Source organism: Salvelinus sp. IW2-2015, linkage group LG8 (assembly GCF_002910315.2).
Source record: "Salvelinus sp. IW2-2015 linkage group LG8, ASM291031v2, whole genome shotgun sequence".
NCBI classification, from domain to species: domain Eukaryota; kingdom Metazoa; phylum Chordata; class Actinopteri; order Salmoniformes; family Salmonidae; genus Salvelinus; species Salvelinus sp. IW2-2015.
In genome coordinates this window covers 23,714,293-23,731,978 of record NC_036848.1, presented here as the reverse complement: position 1 = coordinate 23,731,978, position 17,686 = coordinate 23,714,293, and the positions used below count along the sequence as shown (strand labels likewise).

The window sequence follows — 17,686 nt, the reverse complement described above, 5'->3', positions numbered from 1 at the left end:
CCCCACCCTCGTGTATTATTGGTTAAATGACCTGTCAGCTAGGCTGAGGATGTTTCTGATTGGTCCTGTGTCTCCAGGTGTACGACCAACATTATAAGGCCGTGCTGGACGGCATGGAAACAGACAGCATCATGGAGATTGACCCCACCCACCGCATTGAGATCTTCAGGATGGGCAACGGTAGCAATGAGGTCCTCGAGGTCCACGACTTCAAACATGTAAGTATTGACAAAATACACATTATGTACAGTATACTTTATGCATACTTCATTTACAGTCACTTTTTTATTATTATTATAGTTTTTTTGCAGAATGATTGAATTTGTGTTTGAGCCCTTTCCAAATTGTTCTTATATTGTGTAAAAGCATTTCTGTTCTCCTGAAATCATATCTTCTTCGACAATACCCTGCACTCTCCTGTTTTTTTCTCTCTCTCACACAGAAAAAGCTGATGTGACAATGCGTGTCATAAATAATACTAAATAACTCATAACAAGAGCTTTCAACTCCCTCTCATACACCACCCCTTACCCAACACGCACACACACAAAAAGTGCTTTCTAGAACCTAAAAGGGTTATTCGGCTGTCCCCATAGGAGAATCCTTTGGAGAACCCTTTTTGGTTCCAGGTAAAAACTTTTTGGGGTCCATGTAGAACCCTTTTCAAGAGGGTTCTACAATCTACATGGAACCCAAAAGGGTTCTACCTGGAACCAAAAATATTTATCCTATGGGAACAGCTGAAAAACATTTTTGGAACACTTTTTTTCTATAGAAAACRAAATATCTAATAACAAGAGGTCTCAGTTACGTCTCACACTCATACTCACACGCAAGCACTTGCGCGCGCACACACACACAAACATACACGGAAAGCATGCATATTSCTGGTTCCTCCTCCATTTTTTTATTTTTTTATTTTTTATTTCACCTTTATTTAACCAGGTAGGCTAGTTGAGAACAAGTTCTCATTTGCAACTGCGACCTGGCCAAGATAAAGCATAGCAGTGTGAACAGACAACAACACAGAGTTACACATGGAGTAAACAATAAACAAGTCAATAACATGGTAGAAAAAAAGAGAATCTATATACAATGTGTGCAAAAGGCATGAGGAGGTAGGCAATAAATCGAATAATTACAATTTAGCCGAGGTTAATCCACGTGAGGGATAAGATTCATCAGATGATCATGTGCAAGTAGAGATACTGGTGTGCAAAAGAGCAGAAAAGTAAATAAATAAAAGCAGTATGGGGGGGGTGAGGTAGGTAATGGGTGGGGCTATATACCGATGGACTTGTACAGCGTGCGGATCGATTAGCTGCTCGGATAGCAGATGTTTAAAGTTGTTGAGGGAGAAAAAAGTCTCCAACTTCAGAGATTTTTGCAATTCGTTCCACAGTCCAGGCAGCAGAGAATTGGAAGGAAAGGCGTCCAAATGAGGTTTTGGCTTTAGGGATGATCAGTGAGATACACTGCTGGAGCGCGTGCTACGGGTGGGTGTAGCATCGTGACCAGTGAACTGAGATAAGGCGGCACTTTACCTAGCATAGCCTTGTAGATGACCTGGAGCCAGTGGGTCTGACGACATATGTAGCGAGGGCCAGCCGACTAGGGCATACACGGTCGCAGTGGTGGGTCGTATAAGGTGCTTTAGTAACAAAACGGATGGCACTGTGATAAACTGAATCCAGTTTGCTGAGTAGAGTATTGGAAGCTATTTTGTAGATGACATGCTGGAAGTCGGGGATCGGTAGGATAGGAGTTTTACTAGCGTATATTTGGCGGCGTGAGTGAAGGAGGCTTTGTTGCGAAGATGAAGCCGACTCTAGATTTGATTTTGGATTGGAGATGTTTGATATGAGTCTGGAAGGAGAGTTTGCAGTCTAGCCAGACACCTAGGTATTATAGATGTCCACATATTCTAGGTCGGAACGTCCAGGGTGGTGATGCTAGTCCGGGTGCCGGTGCAGGCAGCGAACGGTTGAAAAGCATGCATTTGGTTTTACTAGCGTTTAAGAGCAGTGTAGGCAACGGAAGAGTGTTGTATGGCATTGAAGCTCGTTTGAAGGTTAGATAGCACAGTGTCCAAGGAAGGGCAGAAGTATACAGAATGGTGTCGTCTGCGTAGAGGTGGATCAGGGAATCGCCCGCAGCAGAAGCAACATCATTGATATATACAGAGAAAAGAGTCGGCCCAGAATTGAACCCTGAGGTAGCCCCATAGAGACTCCCAGAGGAGGACAGCATCGCCTCCGATTTGACACACTGAACTCTGTCTGCAAAGTAGTTGGTGAACCAGGCAAGGCAGTCATTAGAAAAACGAGGCTACTGAGTCTGCCGATAAGAATATGGTGATTGACAGAGTCGAAAGCCTTGGCCAGGTCGATGAAGACGGCTGCACAGTACTGTCTTTTATCGATGTGCGGTTATGATATCGTTTAGTACTTGAGCGTGGCTGAGGTGCACCCGTGACCGGCTCGGAAACCGGATTGCACAGCAGAGAAGGTACGGTGGGATTCGAGATGGTCAGTGATCTGTTTGTTGACTTGGCTTTCGAAGACCTTAGATAGGCAGGGCAGGATGGATATAGGTCTGTAACAGTTTGGGTCCAGGGTGTCTCCCCCATTGAAGAGGGGGATGACCGCGGCAGCTTTCCAATCCTTGGGGATCTCAGATGATACGAAGGAGAGGTTGAACAGGCTGGTAAAGGGGGTGCGACAATGGCGGGCGGACAGTTTCAGAAATAGGGGTCCAGATTGTCAAGCCAGCTGATTTGTATGGGTCCAGGTTTTCCAGCTCTTTCAGACATCTGCTATTGGATTTGGGTAAAGGAGAAGCTGGGGAGGCTTGGGCGAGTAGCAGCGGGGGGGCGGGGCGTTTGGCCAAGGTTGGAGTCGCCAGGAGGAAGGCATGGCCAGCCGTTGAGAGAAATGCTTGTTGAAGTTTTCGATTATCACGGATTTATCGGTGGTGACCGTGTTACCTAGCCTCAGTGCAGTGGGCAGCTGGGAGGAGGTGTCTCTTGTTCTCCATGGACTTTACAGTATCCCAGAACTTTTTGGAGTTAGAGCTACAGGATGCAAATTTCTGCTTGAAAAAGCTGGCCTTTGCTTTCTGATTGACTGCGTGTATTGGTTCCTGACTTCCCTGAACAGTTGCATATCGCGGGGGCTCTTCGATGCTATTGCAGTTCGCCACAGGTGTTTTTGTGCTGGTGAGGGCAGTCAGGTCTGGAGTGAACCAAGGGCTATATCTGTTCTTAGTTCTGCATTTTTTGAACGAGCACATGCTTGTCTAATATGGTGAGGAAGTAACTTTTAAAGAATGACCAGGCATCCTCAACTGACGGGATGGGAAATCCTTCCAGGGTACCCGGGCCAGGTCGATTAGAAAGGCCTGCTCGCAGAAGTGTTTTAGGGAGCGTTTGACAGTGATGAGGGGTGGTCGTTTGACCGGGACCGTAGCGGATACAGGCAATGAGGCAGTGATCGCTGAGATCTTGATTGAAGACAGCAGAGGTGTATTTGGAGGGCAAGTTGGTCAGGATAATGTCTATTAGGGTGCCCATGTTTACGGATTTAGGGTTGTACCTGGTGGGTTCCTTGATGATTTGTGTTGAGATTGACGGCATCTAGCTTAGATTGTAGACTGCCGGGGTGTTAAGCATAGCCCAGTTTAGGTCACCTAACAGAACAAACTCTGAAGCTAGATGGGGAGCGATCAATTCACAGATGGTGTCCAGGGCACAGCTGGGAGCTGAGGGGGGTCGGTAGCAGGCGGCAACATGAGAGACTTATTTTTGGAGAGATTAATTTTTAAAATTGAAGTTCGAACTGTTTGGGCATAGACCGGAAAGTTGACAGAACTTTGCAGGCTATCTCTGCAGTAGATTGCAACTCCTCCCCTTTGGCAGTTCTATCTTGACGGAAAGTGTTATAGTTGGGTATGGCATCTCAGGGTATGGCAATCTCAATCTTTTTGGTGGCCTTCCTAAGCCAGGATTCAGACACGGCAAGGACATCAGGGTTGGCAGAGTGTGCTAAAGCGGTGAGTAGACAAACTTAGGGAGGAGGCTTCTGATTTGACATGCATGAGGCCAAGGCTTTTTCGATCACAGAAGTCAACAATGAGGGTGCTGGGGATATGCAGGGCCTGGGTTACCTCCACATCACCGGGAACAGAGGAGTAGTAGGATGAGGGTGCGGCTAAAGGCTATCAAAACTGGTCGCCTAGAGCGTTGGGGACAGGAATAAAAGGAGCAGATTTATGGGTGTGGTAGAATAGATTCTGGGCATAATGTGCAGACGGGTATGGTGGGGCACGGTACAGCGGAGGCAAAGCCCAGGCACTGGATGTGATAAGAGAGGTTGTATCTCTGGACATGCGTCTCAATGGGTGAGGTCACCGCATTGTGGGGAGGTGGGACAAAGGAGGTATCAGAGGTACGGGAGAGTGGAACTACGGGGTCCATTGCAAACCAAAACAATGATAACTAGCCTGAACAACAATAAACAGGCATATTGATATTTGAGAGAGACAATACAGTAAAGCATAAAGTGATTGAGGTCTTGATTTGGGAGCTAGCTAAAAACAGGTGAGATAACAGCAGTAGTCAGCAACACAGCAACAGCAGGTAAAAATGGCGATGACTAGGCAAGAGGGGTGATTAACTACACACAGAGCCTGAGTTAAAAACACAGAGCCGACAGATAAAACACAAATAAACAGAATGGAGCACCGTGAATTAATGGACACGTCCGGCAGGCATCAGCTATGTAGCCAAGTGATCATAGTGTCCAGGGGCAGCTGATGATGGAGCGGGGAAGCCGCCACTACGCCTAGCACGCGGCGTTTAAAGTTAGTAGCCGGGGGTGGTTGCCTAGACGGAGGGGTCTGCTCAGACGGAGGCCGGTTGAGGGCACAGCGGATGGGGTATTCGTCTGCAGACCAGACGTGGTCGTGTCGACAGAGAATCCAGCCGGATGGCGATGGCGAAAGAGGTATTGTAGAATGTGTTTGCTAACTGGTGCTAGCTTCGTGGCGTGGCGTTAGCTGCAAGCTAGCTGTGAGGATCAGAAGTAGTGCTCAGGGATTACGGCAGGAATCCGCGTGTTTGTGGAGAGACAGTCGATGTGGTAAATTGGTGAGTAATATCCAGGCTAATAACAGGGCTGGTGTCTGTGCAGAAGGTAAAAGGTGAGCAGCGGCTAAAATGACTAAATAGCTTGTAGCTGATTAGCTGGTTAGCTACTGGGGGTTCTTGAATGTGTTCCAAAGTTTAAGAAAATAATAGCCATTCCGTATCACATTGGGTGAGGTAGGTTACCGGAAGGTATAATCGAATATAATCGAAAAGAGAATATTTTTTTTTTTATATATACAAGAAATACGAAAATACAAACGTTCACGAGAGGACAAAACAAAAACGTCTACACTGCTACGCCATCTTGGAAAACAGATAATGACCTGCATTCCTAATGCCTCATCCGTGGTTCTCCCGGGTGCTTCTTTTTTAATCACCCATCGGAGGGGTCCCCATCCGTTGCTGGTTTTCCACACCCACTCGAGCCTGAGGCTCCCCAGGGAACTCACCTAGCCCATTCAATAGCCGCGCTTGGTGAGTGCGCAACAATCTTTTTGTTTTTTTAATTACCCATCAGTTGAATGTATCCACTTCTGTGTGAGGCAAAATTCACCAAGAAAATGCCGTTTTGATTCGGGCACTGCATGGGGGGGGGGGAGATGGCGAAACTATTGAGCGAGGCGGAATAATTCTTAGGCGATTTTGACTTACATAAAGAAGAATGAAGAGAAGTGGAAGGAAAACCACAAACCTTATTATAAGTTATACTAAGTGTTAGCTGAGGAGGGGGGGGGGGGCGTTTAATAGACTTTTTAAAATAAAGGATGTTTCAAGTCATTACAAATTCAAAAGCCACCTTAAAAACCATCTCCGTCAAGCTCAAGGGCTGTGAATGAGGAATTGAAATGGGCAGATAATGTTGCTTCTTTTGTTCAGGTTAATACAGGCAACATGCTGCAGGACGAACCTAGGGAACAAGAAGTGGAGATAAGAATACCAGTAAAAGACAGGACTGGCATTCAAGCATATTCAACAGTAATGTATTAGAATTATTATGGTCACAAGAACTGATATGAATACCAGTAGAGGACAGGACTGGCATTCAAGCATATTCAACAGTTTTGTGTATGACAATAATTATGGTCACATAGTGCAACTACCACCAACACATCTAATGTATTTCAATGTAGCTCTTCTAAAAAATATATATATTTTGATGCAATTCGATGCAAAAGACGCTTGAAGGTTACTCTCTTTTGTTAAAAATGATATCTGGAACTAGAGTAAAGCTCTAAATCATTCCTATTACACAATGAATTACTTTCGAACCATATCAAAATAAGCAATAATACAAGAATACTTTTCAAATAATGATGTAGAATTAATTTGGGGGAAAGAGTATAGATGAGAGTAGGCCAGAACCTTGCGCTTGACATCAATACAAACTTGTGTTCTACAAATTGATTCAATCTAAGACACTGATCCTTTTTATGTGAAGTCTTCCAGGTTACCTTTATGAGCAACACACAGTTCCTCGTCATATCAATCGAGATTCTATACTGCAATTATCTGCTTTACATTTAGTCTATAAATAATCTATATTTTCCTTAAACGACACACTGTTTCTCAGATATTCCAATATCCAAAGATTACATTGTTTATTGTTTACGGCAAGCGACATTAATCCTGGGTTGTGTCCATTAGGCTCAAAACAGAGGGAAATGGACTGAAATAGGAAGGCACTACCTTAAGTTGTCCAAAAACAAACAATAATTTATATTTTCCGTTGTGAAAAGTTTTTCCAGTTTTGTGCCTTAAATGTGCACGACCCTGAACACGACTGTGAATGAAAGGAAAGCACAAACAGAGGTTCAGCGACTCCGAGATAATATTTCATGGCATGGGTTTAGGGCCCCTTTAACAGGAGGGGAGAGTGTGGAGTTAATTAACTGTTCATTTATTAAAGGTAGAATGAGCATCCATGTTTGTTTCCTCAACACATTACCTGGGCTGACACTCACAAGATGCTAGATGCGGGAAGAGATGGTAATATAGAGCCCAAGTGACAATGATTAGTACAGCGTCCCCTAACCTTTCTCTGCAATGGCAATGCAATGAGCCCTCCAATCAAATCAAAGCTATCAGTATACGTGTAGCATGTTTAATCAKGGATGAATAGCGAGCCGGTATTCTGACATTATTTTATAAACCTTGCATCCTTTTCCCATTTATTATCCCCATAATGATGTGTATTTTCTTTATTTTCTGGTTGACCAATTCCGTTAATCATTGCATCACATCACGAGATTGTCCTTTTTCTCTCTCTGTAGTGGCGCTCGCCGTTACAGTAAAATACACAGGGGCTCATCACAATAAAGTCAGGCATCAACATTATACGTCTGTGTCGGCGACTATTATTGCGGCGTTTTAAAGACAATTACAGACAAGGGGATTATGAYAGGCTTCATATCATGTCGTCGTGCGTGACCTCTAAAGGCAAGTGGAATAGAACGTCCGTATTTCCAAGTTAACGCTAATTTAAAGTCAGAAAGGTTATTAGAGCTCTACGCCATGTAGATGTAATTAAATTACGATTGAATCAAGTCCATTTTCATGCCACCACTTATCGTGATACAATGTTAAGGCGAGCGTGGCCGGTGAAGATCCAGCACTCTATTCTCACATGCACATGACTCAGGTAGCCCTAGAGACGGCACGAGTTACAATCTCATATGCTTTCGTGGGCTTTCAGACTTATTCCAGCAGAACTACTTAGTCAAACAGATAATTGCACACAAAGATAATTAACAGATATGTCTGCTTTGTTGAAATAGGCGTTCTCCTGTCGTCGTCAAATTGAAAAGGCCCTGCATTCCACAAGGTGGGGGATCATCAATGGAGCTGAAAAGAGTGGTTCTTCACTAGGCTGCACAGATTAAGAGAGTGACAGGAACCTATGACTGACTAATTCAGCGGGGGCAGCCTCCGTAGAAACACTGGATGCATTGCAAATATCACCCTATGCCATATACAGTAACTTCAGAAAGTATTCACACCCCTTGACTTTTTCCACATTTTGTTGTGTTACAAAGTGGGATTAAAATGGATTTACATTTTAAAAATTGTGTGAAAAATGTACACAAAATACTCTGTCAAAGTGGAAGAAAAAATATGAATCATAAAACACTGATATATCTTGACTAGATAAGTATTCAACCTCCGGAGTCAATACATGTTAGAATCACCTTTGGTAGCAATTACAGCGGTGTCTTTCTAGGTGCTTCTCTAAGAGCTTTGCACATCTGGATTGTACAATATTTGCAMATTTATTATTTTAAAAAATCTTCAAGCTCTGTGAAGTTGGTTATTGATCATTGCTAGACAGCCATTTAAGTCTTGCCACAGATTTTCAAGCCGATTTAAATCAAAACTGTAACTAGGCCACTCAGGAACATTCAACATCGTCTTGGTAAGCAACTCCAGTGTATATTTGGCCTTGTCTTTGCCGATGACAAGCATACCCATAACATGATGCAGCCACCACTATGCTTGAAAATATGAAGAGTGGTACTCAATGATGAATTGTGTTGGATTTGCCCCAAAGATAACATTTTGTAATCAGGACAAAAAGTGAATTGTTAACTTTGCAGTATTATTACTTTAGTTCCTTGTTGCAAACAGGATACATGTTTCGGAATATTTGTATTCTGTCAGGCTTCCTTCTTTCACTCTGTCATTTAGGATAGTATTGGGGAGTAACTACAATGTCGTTGAACCATCATARGTTTTCTCCTATTACAGCCATTCAACTCTGTAACTGTTTTAAAGTCACCATTGGCCTTATGGTGAAATCCTTAAGCGGTTTCCTACCTCTCTGGCAACTGAGTTAGGAAAGACGCCTGCGTCTTTATAGTGACTGGGTGTATTGATACACCATCCAAAGTGTAATTAATAACTTCACCGTGCTCAAAGGGATATTCAGTGCCTGCTTTTTTTTAATCCATCAAGCAATAGGTGCCCTTCTTTGCGAKGCTTTGTAAGGTCCCTCAGTCACTGCTTGACTGAGGGACCTTGCAGATAATTGTATGTGTGGGGTACAAAGATGAGGCAGTCATTCAAAAATCATGTTGAAAACTATTATTGCACACAGTGCGTCCATTGAACTTATTATGTGTCATTATTATTAAGCACATGTTTTATATATATTTGTTATGGCTTGCCATAACAAAGGGGTTGAATATTTATTGACTCAAGACATTTCAGCTTTTAATTTTTTATTAATGTTAAAAAAGAAATACAAACATAATTCCCATTTGATATTGTGGGGTATTGTGTGTAGGCTAGTGACACCAAATCTCAATTGAATCAATTCTAAATTCAGGCTGCAACACAACAAAATGTGAAAAAGGGGTGTTGATGCTTTCCGAAGGCACTATCAAGGGAAAAGGGTGCCATTTGGGATGCCACTGCTGCTTCGCCCTGGGATACGTCGCTTGGCTTTCCTGCTTGAGATATCCTGTCTATCAAGTATTGTTTCGCCTGGAAGAACCCCTCATTTTTTACTCAATCTCTTCTGAAAGTGAGGTTTGTGTTGCGGGAGCTAAATTGTCTTTGAATGTGCTGTAATCTAGAAGGAGGTAGAAGAAAAAAGAGGTAGAAGGAGAAAAACAAAGATAAAGAAAATCAAGAGACACCCTCATTAGGTTCTAACTTCTGTTAGTTATTAAGAGCTTAGATTTTTCTTCAAGAGACTGAAGAAACGTTTTTGGAAAATTATATCGCCCCATCACTATGCTGTGCCACATCACAGACAAAATAATAAATGATACGTATCAGAATGTTGTGTTATTCCATCTCGCTTTTTCCACTCAAAGGGAATCACAGGTATCCGGTTCGCCAAACATCAGAGGTGTTACATCAAGACCCAGACCAGGGAGCTTCCCAAAGTGACAGAGGTGGCGACCTTGAACACAGAGATACTGGTACAGTATGAATATCTGCATCTCTCTGACTCAATGTGTGTCTGTGTGTGTTTGTGTGTGTGTGTGTGTGTGTCTGTGTGTGTGTGTGGAGGAAAATATGTATTTTGCAGGGGTAGTAGGAATAAACAGAGAAGATGAGTCGGGGGAGCTGCGCTCAAACACTCACCCTGACCATCCGCTCTTCTCCGCCCTCTCCCGCTGAAGTATAATCTCTGTCTCCAGCACACATGAAACCGTCTGAAAGCTGCCCACAAACCCACCAACCCCCAACCCACACATCAAATGGTGTTTGCTGTCAATCTTGAACTAATATACATTTGTAATCATACTCCTCCAAAGGCTTGACCAAAATAGCCTAAAGGGGTAAGTGTGAAAGGGAACGTAAGAGAGGGATCTGAGGAAGAGGTATAAGCCATTAAAGGGTGCGTACATTTCTTTGAGCGATTCATTTCACTTCTCCTGGCCTAAGAGCCGTATATGAAGTTCGGCAGATGAATGCCTCACAAAATATTTTCAGCCTCTACCAGCTACATCATTAAAACAATGTGTAAATGTTGCTCCATTGTCATGCCAAGTAAATCCCAGATATCCCTTTCTGACTTTAGGAACACAAGCTGTTTAGACGGAGAACCAGGCTGCATCCCCTTCTCTCTCATCTTTTGAATGTCTGGTCCCTGTTTACAGARAGTAATTGTCCAGCCTACTACATTAGCTCATACTAATTAATATACAGTTGAAGTCGGAAGTTTACATACACTTAGGTTGGAGTCATTAAAACTCGTTTTTCAACCACTCCAAAAATGTATTGATAACAAACTAATGTTTGGCTCAGTTGTGGCTCAGTTGGTAGAGCATGGCGCTTGCAACGCCAGGGTTGTGGGTTCATTCCCCACGGGAGGACCAGGATGAATATGTATGAACTTTCCAATTTGTAAGTCGCTCTGGATAAGAGCGTCAGCTAAATGACTTAAATGTAAATGTAAACTATAGTCTTGGCAAGTCAGTTAAGGCATCTACTTTGTGTATGACACAGTCATTTTTCCAACAATTGTTTACAGACAGATTATTTCACTTATAATTCACTGTATCATAATTCCAGTGGGTCAGAAGTTTATAAACACTAAATTGACTGTGCCTTTAAACAGCTTGGAAAATTCCAGAATATGATATCAATGCTTGAGAAGCTTCTTTATTTATTTTTATTTTATTTCACCTTTATTTAACCAGGTAGGCTAGTTGAGAACAAGTTCTCATTTGCAACTGCGACCTGGCCAAGATAAAGCATAGCAGTGCGAACAGACAACAACACAGAGTTACACATGGAGTAAACAATAAACAAGTCAATAACATGGTAGAAAAAAGAGAATCTATATACAATTCTGATAAGCTTATTGACATAATTTGATGTATTTGAAGGCCTACCTTCAAACTCAGTGCCTCTTTGCTTGACATCATGGGAAAATCTAAAGAAATCAGCCAAGACACCAGAAAAAAAAATTGTAGCCCTCCACAAGTCTGGTTCATCCGCAAATGGGTCTTCCAAATGGACAATGACAATGCATACTTACAAAGTTGTAGCAAATTGGCTTAAGGACAACAAAGTCAAGGAATTGGATGTGGCCATCACAAAGCCCTGACCTCAATCCCATAGAAAATGTGTGGGCAGAACTGAAAAATTGTGTGAAAGCAAGGAGGCCTACAAACCTGATTCAGTTACACCAGCTCTGTCAGGAGGAAAATTTAAATAAAAACAATATGGGGATGAGGTTGGGTGGGATATTTACAGATGGGCTATGTACAGATGGGCTATGAAATATACATCTCCAGCTTCAGCGATTTTTGCAATTCGTTCCAGTCATTGGCAGCAGAGAACTGGAAGGAAAGGCGGCCAAAGGAGGTGTTGGCTTTGGGAATGACCAGTGATATATACCTGCTGGAGCGCGTGCTAYGGGTGGGTGTTGTTATCGTGAGCAGTGAGCTGAGATAAGGCGAGGCTTTAACAAGCAAAGACTTATAGATGACCTGGAGCCAGTGGGTTTGGCGACGAATATGTAGCGAGGGCCAGCCGACTAGAGCATACAGGTCGCAGTGGTGGGTGGTATAAGGGGCTTTGGTGACAAAACGGATGGCACTGTGATAGACTGCATCCAGTTTGCTGAGATGAGTATTGGAAGCTATTTTGTAAATGACATCGCTGAAGTCGAGGATCGGTAGGATAGTCAGTTTTATGGAGGGTATGTTTGGCGGTGTGAGTGAAGGAGGCTTTGTTGCAAAATATAAAGCCTATTCTAGATTTAATTTTGGATTGGAGATGTTTAATATGAGTCTGGAAKGAGAGTTTACAGTCTAGCCAGACACCTAGGTWTTTGTAGTTGTCCACATATTCTAAGTCAGAACCGTCCAGAGTAGTGATGCTAGTTGGGCGGGYGGGTGCGGGCAGCGAACGGTTGAAAAGCATGCATTTGGTTTTACTAGCGTTTAAGAGCAGTTGGGGGCCACGGAAAGAGTGTTGTATGGCATTGAAGCTCGTTTGGAGGTTAGTTAACACAGTGTCCAAAGAAGGGCCAGATGTATACAGAATGGTGTCGTCTGCGTAGAGGTGGATCAGGGAATCACTCGCAGCAAGAGCGACATCGTTGATATATACAGAGAAAAGAGTCACCCCGGAGAATTGAACCCTGTGGTACCCCCATAGAGACTGCCAAAGGTCCGGACAACAGGCCCTCCGATTTGACTCACTGAACTCTSTCTGAGATGTAGTTGGTGAACCAGGCGAGGCAGTCATTTGAGAAATGTTACGACCGTGTGAACCACAGAGTGGTTAATTAAAAACAAAACAGATTTTGCTGCTGCTCAGCTCAGCCAAGCTGCGGGCTATGTGAATGTGGGCTCAGTGGTGGACGTCTGGGGCCTCAGATTCTCAGAGGTGAGGTGAAAACAATGCAGCCGGTGGGGGAGCTGCGAGTGGCTGATAAGGAAATAAAGCACCCGGGGAGTAGAACCAGGTGACAAACATGAATTGTTTGCCGCCGGTATCTTCGGCCATTTTCACTTTGTTCCTCATATGAAATGATGGGAGGCTGTAATCCCTGAGCCTTCCCTAGTTTCCCTCCAGTCTTGAAGCTGATGAAATTCCCGTTGTCCTCCTTCTTCAGACAGTAGAACAGTGTGTTATTGGATCTCTTCTTCCTCCTCAGGGTAACCACTTAATATGTATTGCCACAACCAACCTCGCTGGCAAGGAAACCTCCCACTCAGATAAGAAAAACACAAACAATTGCCAAACAATGCATGGAACAACCACAGATTCTTGGAATTATATGTAGGTAGGTAAATGTCATATGACTAAAACAAAAAGTTGTGTGTCATTTTGAACATGCGGAGCATTCACATTTTTAAAAGTGTGGGTAACACTTTACTTGACACCCAGCGTCATAACACATTATGACACGGTCATAACCATGTCATGTGTCATAGCAGCTGACATAACTTGTTATAATATGGTCATAAAACACTGTCATGAGAGATATATTTACACCTGTTGTGACATATAGTGTTATTTTATGGCTGGTTATGACACCTACATAAGAGTGTCAAAACGCACAAAAACTACCACACAAGGCGAAACATTCCATTACACCATAGCTTATGTCGCAACATTGTTATACAATTATAATTTTTTTKACCATGTGAAATTATCATTGTAATTGGCACACATTGATGTCAGACATGCACCTACCCCAATGCTCTGTTGCTAATGACTGGGTTAAATGCAGGAGCAGATATCAGGAGCAGGTCAAGACACACTCTTTCTGACTGATGACTGATATACGGTTGAAGTCGGAAGTTTACATACACCTTAGCCAAATACATTTAAACTCAGTTTTTCACAATTCCTGACATTTAATCCCAGTAAAAAGTCCCTGTCTTAGGTCAGTTAGGATCACCACTTTCTTTTAAGAATGTGAAAYGTCAGAATAATAGAGAGAATGATTTATTTCAGCTTTTATTTCTTTCATCACATTCCCAGTGGGTCAGAAGTTTACATACACTCAAATAGTATTTGGTAGCATTGCCTTTAAATTGTTTAACTTGGGTCAAACGTTTTGGGTAGCCTTCCACAAGCTTCCCACAATAAATTGGGTGAATTGTGGCCCATTCCTCCTGACAGAGCTGGTGTAACTGAGTCAGGTTTGCAGCCTCCTTGCTCGCATACGCTTTTTCAGTTCTGCCCACAAATTTTCCATAGGATTGAGGTCAGGTCTTTGTGATGGCCACTCCAATACCTTGGCTTTGATGTCCTTAAGCCATTTTGCTACAAAGTAGTTGCTACGAAGTATGCTTGGTGTCATTGTCCATTTGGAAGACCCATTTGTGACCAAGCTTTAACTTCCCGACTGATGTCTTGAGATGTTGCTTCAATATATCGACATAATTTTTTTAACATGATGCCATCTATTTTGTGAAGTGCACCAGKCCCTCCTGCAGCAAAGCACCCCCACAACATGATTCTGCCACCCTCGTGCTTCATGGTTGGGATGGTGTTCTTCGGCTTGCAAGCCTCCCCCTTTTTCCTACAAACATAACGATGGTCATTGTGGCCAAACAGTTATATTTTTGTTTCATCAGACCAGAGGACATTTCTCCAAAAAGTACTATCTTTGTCCCCATGTGCAGTTGCAAACTGTAGTCTGTTTTTTTTCTGGCGGATTTGGAGCAGTGGCTTCGTCCTTGCTGAGCGGCCTTTCAGGTTATGTCGATATAGGACTCGTTTTACTGTGGATATAGATACTTTGTACCTGTTTCCTCCAGCATCTTCACAAGGTCCTTTGCTGTTGTTCTGGTGTTCATTTGCACTTTTCGCACCAAAGTACGTTAATCTCTAGGAGACAGAAYGCGTCTCCTTCCTGAGCGGTATGACAGCTGCGTGGTCCCATGGTGTTTATACTTGAGTTCTATTGTTTGTACAGATGAACGTGGTACCTTCAGGGGTTTTGAAATTGCTCCCAAGGATGAACCAGACTTGTTTGGTTGATTTCTTTTGATTTTCCCATGATGTCAAGCAAAGAGGTACTGAGTTTGAAGGTAGGCCTTGAAATACATCCACAGGTACACCTCCAACTGACTCAAATGATGTCAATAAGCCTATCAGAAGCTTCTAAAGCCATGACATCATTTTCTGTAATTTTCCAAGCTGTTTAAAGGCACAGTCAACTTAGTGTATGTAAACTTCTGACCCACTGGAATTGTGATACAGTGAATTATAAGTGAAATAATCTGTCGGTAACAATTGTTGGAAAAATTACTTGTGTCATGCACAAAGTAGATGTCCTAACCGACTTGCCAAAACTATAGTTTGTTAACAAGAAATTTGTGGAGTGGTTGAAAAACGACTTTTAATGACTCCAACCTAAGTGTATGTAAACTTCCGACTTCAACTGTAAGGGCATGTACGTGATAGGCATATCTGGCTTACATGATTATAATGGTCAAAATTCCTTCTTGATCGTCTCATAACGTGTATTTTCTTAATCCAAGTGAAGTGACACAGAATGGTCATAATGCTTCATGGCAGTGTCATAAAGTGTATTTTCTTTTAAATATGATGRAAAAAAAACATGACTGAAGACAATTAATTACAACAACAAAAAAGGATTTAARACGAACTTTCAAACGAAAGGAAACTTCTTATCAGGGAAAAAACTCTTTTGAATAAATGTTGGTTTTTACACTCTTATGTAGGTGTCATTACCAGCCATAAAATAGTGCAATATGTCACAAAAGGTGTAAATATATGGGTCATGACATTGTTATGACATGGTTATGACCATGTCATAACGTGTTATGCYMCTGGGTGTCAAGTAAAGTGTTACCAAAATGTGCCATGGCTTTATAGTATGGGAGACAGCCAGATGGGAAGTAATGTCCTGTACAGTTCATGTATATCCAGGGTCTTATGGTGTCATGAGAAAATATTAATTGATCAATGACAAACACAAGTGACCTACAGTATAAGCTTGAGTCACAAAGTTGCACCCTTAAGACATTATAGCGAGAGAGGGCAAGTGTATGTTCATTACAGCATGACACTGAATGTGTGTGGAATGTAGTTACATAGGCTCCGAGCTATGGTAAATAAATAATTAGTCTGACATCTAATACAAAATATCTTTACTTAAGCAATGTCCAATATTAGATACAAGACAGCTTCATTTATGATATAACTGCATCATMAAATCATTATCGCATCGTCTTTGTACTTGTCAATTGGTCTTTTTAAAACACTATTCCACACCAGCCATGATAAACTTAAATATTGCCCAGAGAGCAGTCTCCCTTTGCAACTTATTGGTCTTGTGTCTCAACTGCAAAGTAAAAGTCATATTACAGTGCTCTGTGTCGTGACCTCCATTTCCTAATTTCGGGAAGGTTTCCTTAGTTGCTCCTCTTCAGCGGTTCTGCAGTCCAATTAGAGAGGTCTGTTTGTGTTTCCTGGCCTTCATTTTAMTTTCTGTAGTTCAGGAGGAGCGAACGCCGCCACAGTCCCCCTAGTCCTCCTCTGAGTCGTCATTAGCTTAGCCCGATCCAGACCAGGCTAAAAATGAGCTGAAAAAAAGAGTGAGAGCAAACTGTCAAAGGCTTGACTGCTTTTCTAAGCGCAAACCCAGTCGACTAGCAATTGAGTGGCCACGCCGCTAAGCTAGGTATTCTTTCATCTGGCCGGAATGGGGTGCGAGTTCATCTCCGCAGGCTCACTGATGTCATGTCACTTCACAACAAACAGTTACAGCGAGACTGTAGCGCAGACCGTAAATTAGAATAAAGCGAGAATCAGCGAGGGGTGAGAAGGGAATGGAGGGAGAGTCGAGAGTGCACAACCTAATATAAATGATACCGGCTCCAACCATAGCCCCGGGATCCTACATCAAGATCAACTAATGTGCAATTAAGCTTCAGACTAGGAGAGAATCACCTTGTAAAAACATTTGTCAAGTAAACTGTTTTGCTGTTCTCTCCAGCTGCTAATTAACGAGGCACTGGGAAGAGGGGTTTGTTTGCCGACGTATTTACATATACATAAAGAAACACATCAGGCACAGTAGTGGAATGSGGCATTGCCAAAGCCCCTTTTATACATCTCTTAGATAGCAGTGACACGTATTCCCTATCATTAAGCACTAATAGTTTACTTTACAGCTCATGAACTACAGTATAAACAAATTAAGCATGTCGCTAGTGCTGTGAGCTGAATGCGGTATTAGGGGATGTGTGAGGGAAGAGGATGCTATATGCTTTATTACTGTGTCTGTCGGATTTAACGATATTGCAGCCTTTCGTGGCGCAATAAAGTATAAAGCACTACAAAGTCATTTCAAAGTCAAATCTATGCCGTTGTTGGAGTCTTGTGTTGTTGTTGTCAGGGAGAAAGGGCAGCCTGGAGGCCTGAGAGGAAGAAACAGAAAACGAGAAGGAAGTCCAGGCTAGCGGGAGTCAGCAGGAGGCAGGAAGTGGCGGTACTCCCGTTGGGGAGGCCTGAGAGGAAGAAACAGAAAACGAGAAGGAAGTCCAGGCTAGCGGGAGTCAGCAGGAGGCAGGAAGTGGCGGTACTCCCGTTGGG

The 17,686-nt window shown here is 42.8% G+C and overlaps 1 protein-coding gene across 1 annotated transcript in view; it reads left to right on the top strand.

Annotated features, from left to right (window-relative positions):
- The window catches only part of LOC111967630 (tenomodulin-like), a 129,626-nt gene that overhangs the window by 103,716 nt on the left and 8,224 nt on the right, over positions 1-17,686 (top strand). Inside the window, exons 3-4 of the mRNA XM_023992811.2 lie at positions 78-218; positions 9,961-10,068. Of these exons, the coding sequence (XP_023848579.1) occupies positions 78-218; positions 9,961-10,068 (249 nt within the window). The remainder of the gene's footprint in view (positions 1-77; positions 219-9,960; positions 10,069-17,686) is intronic.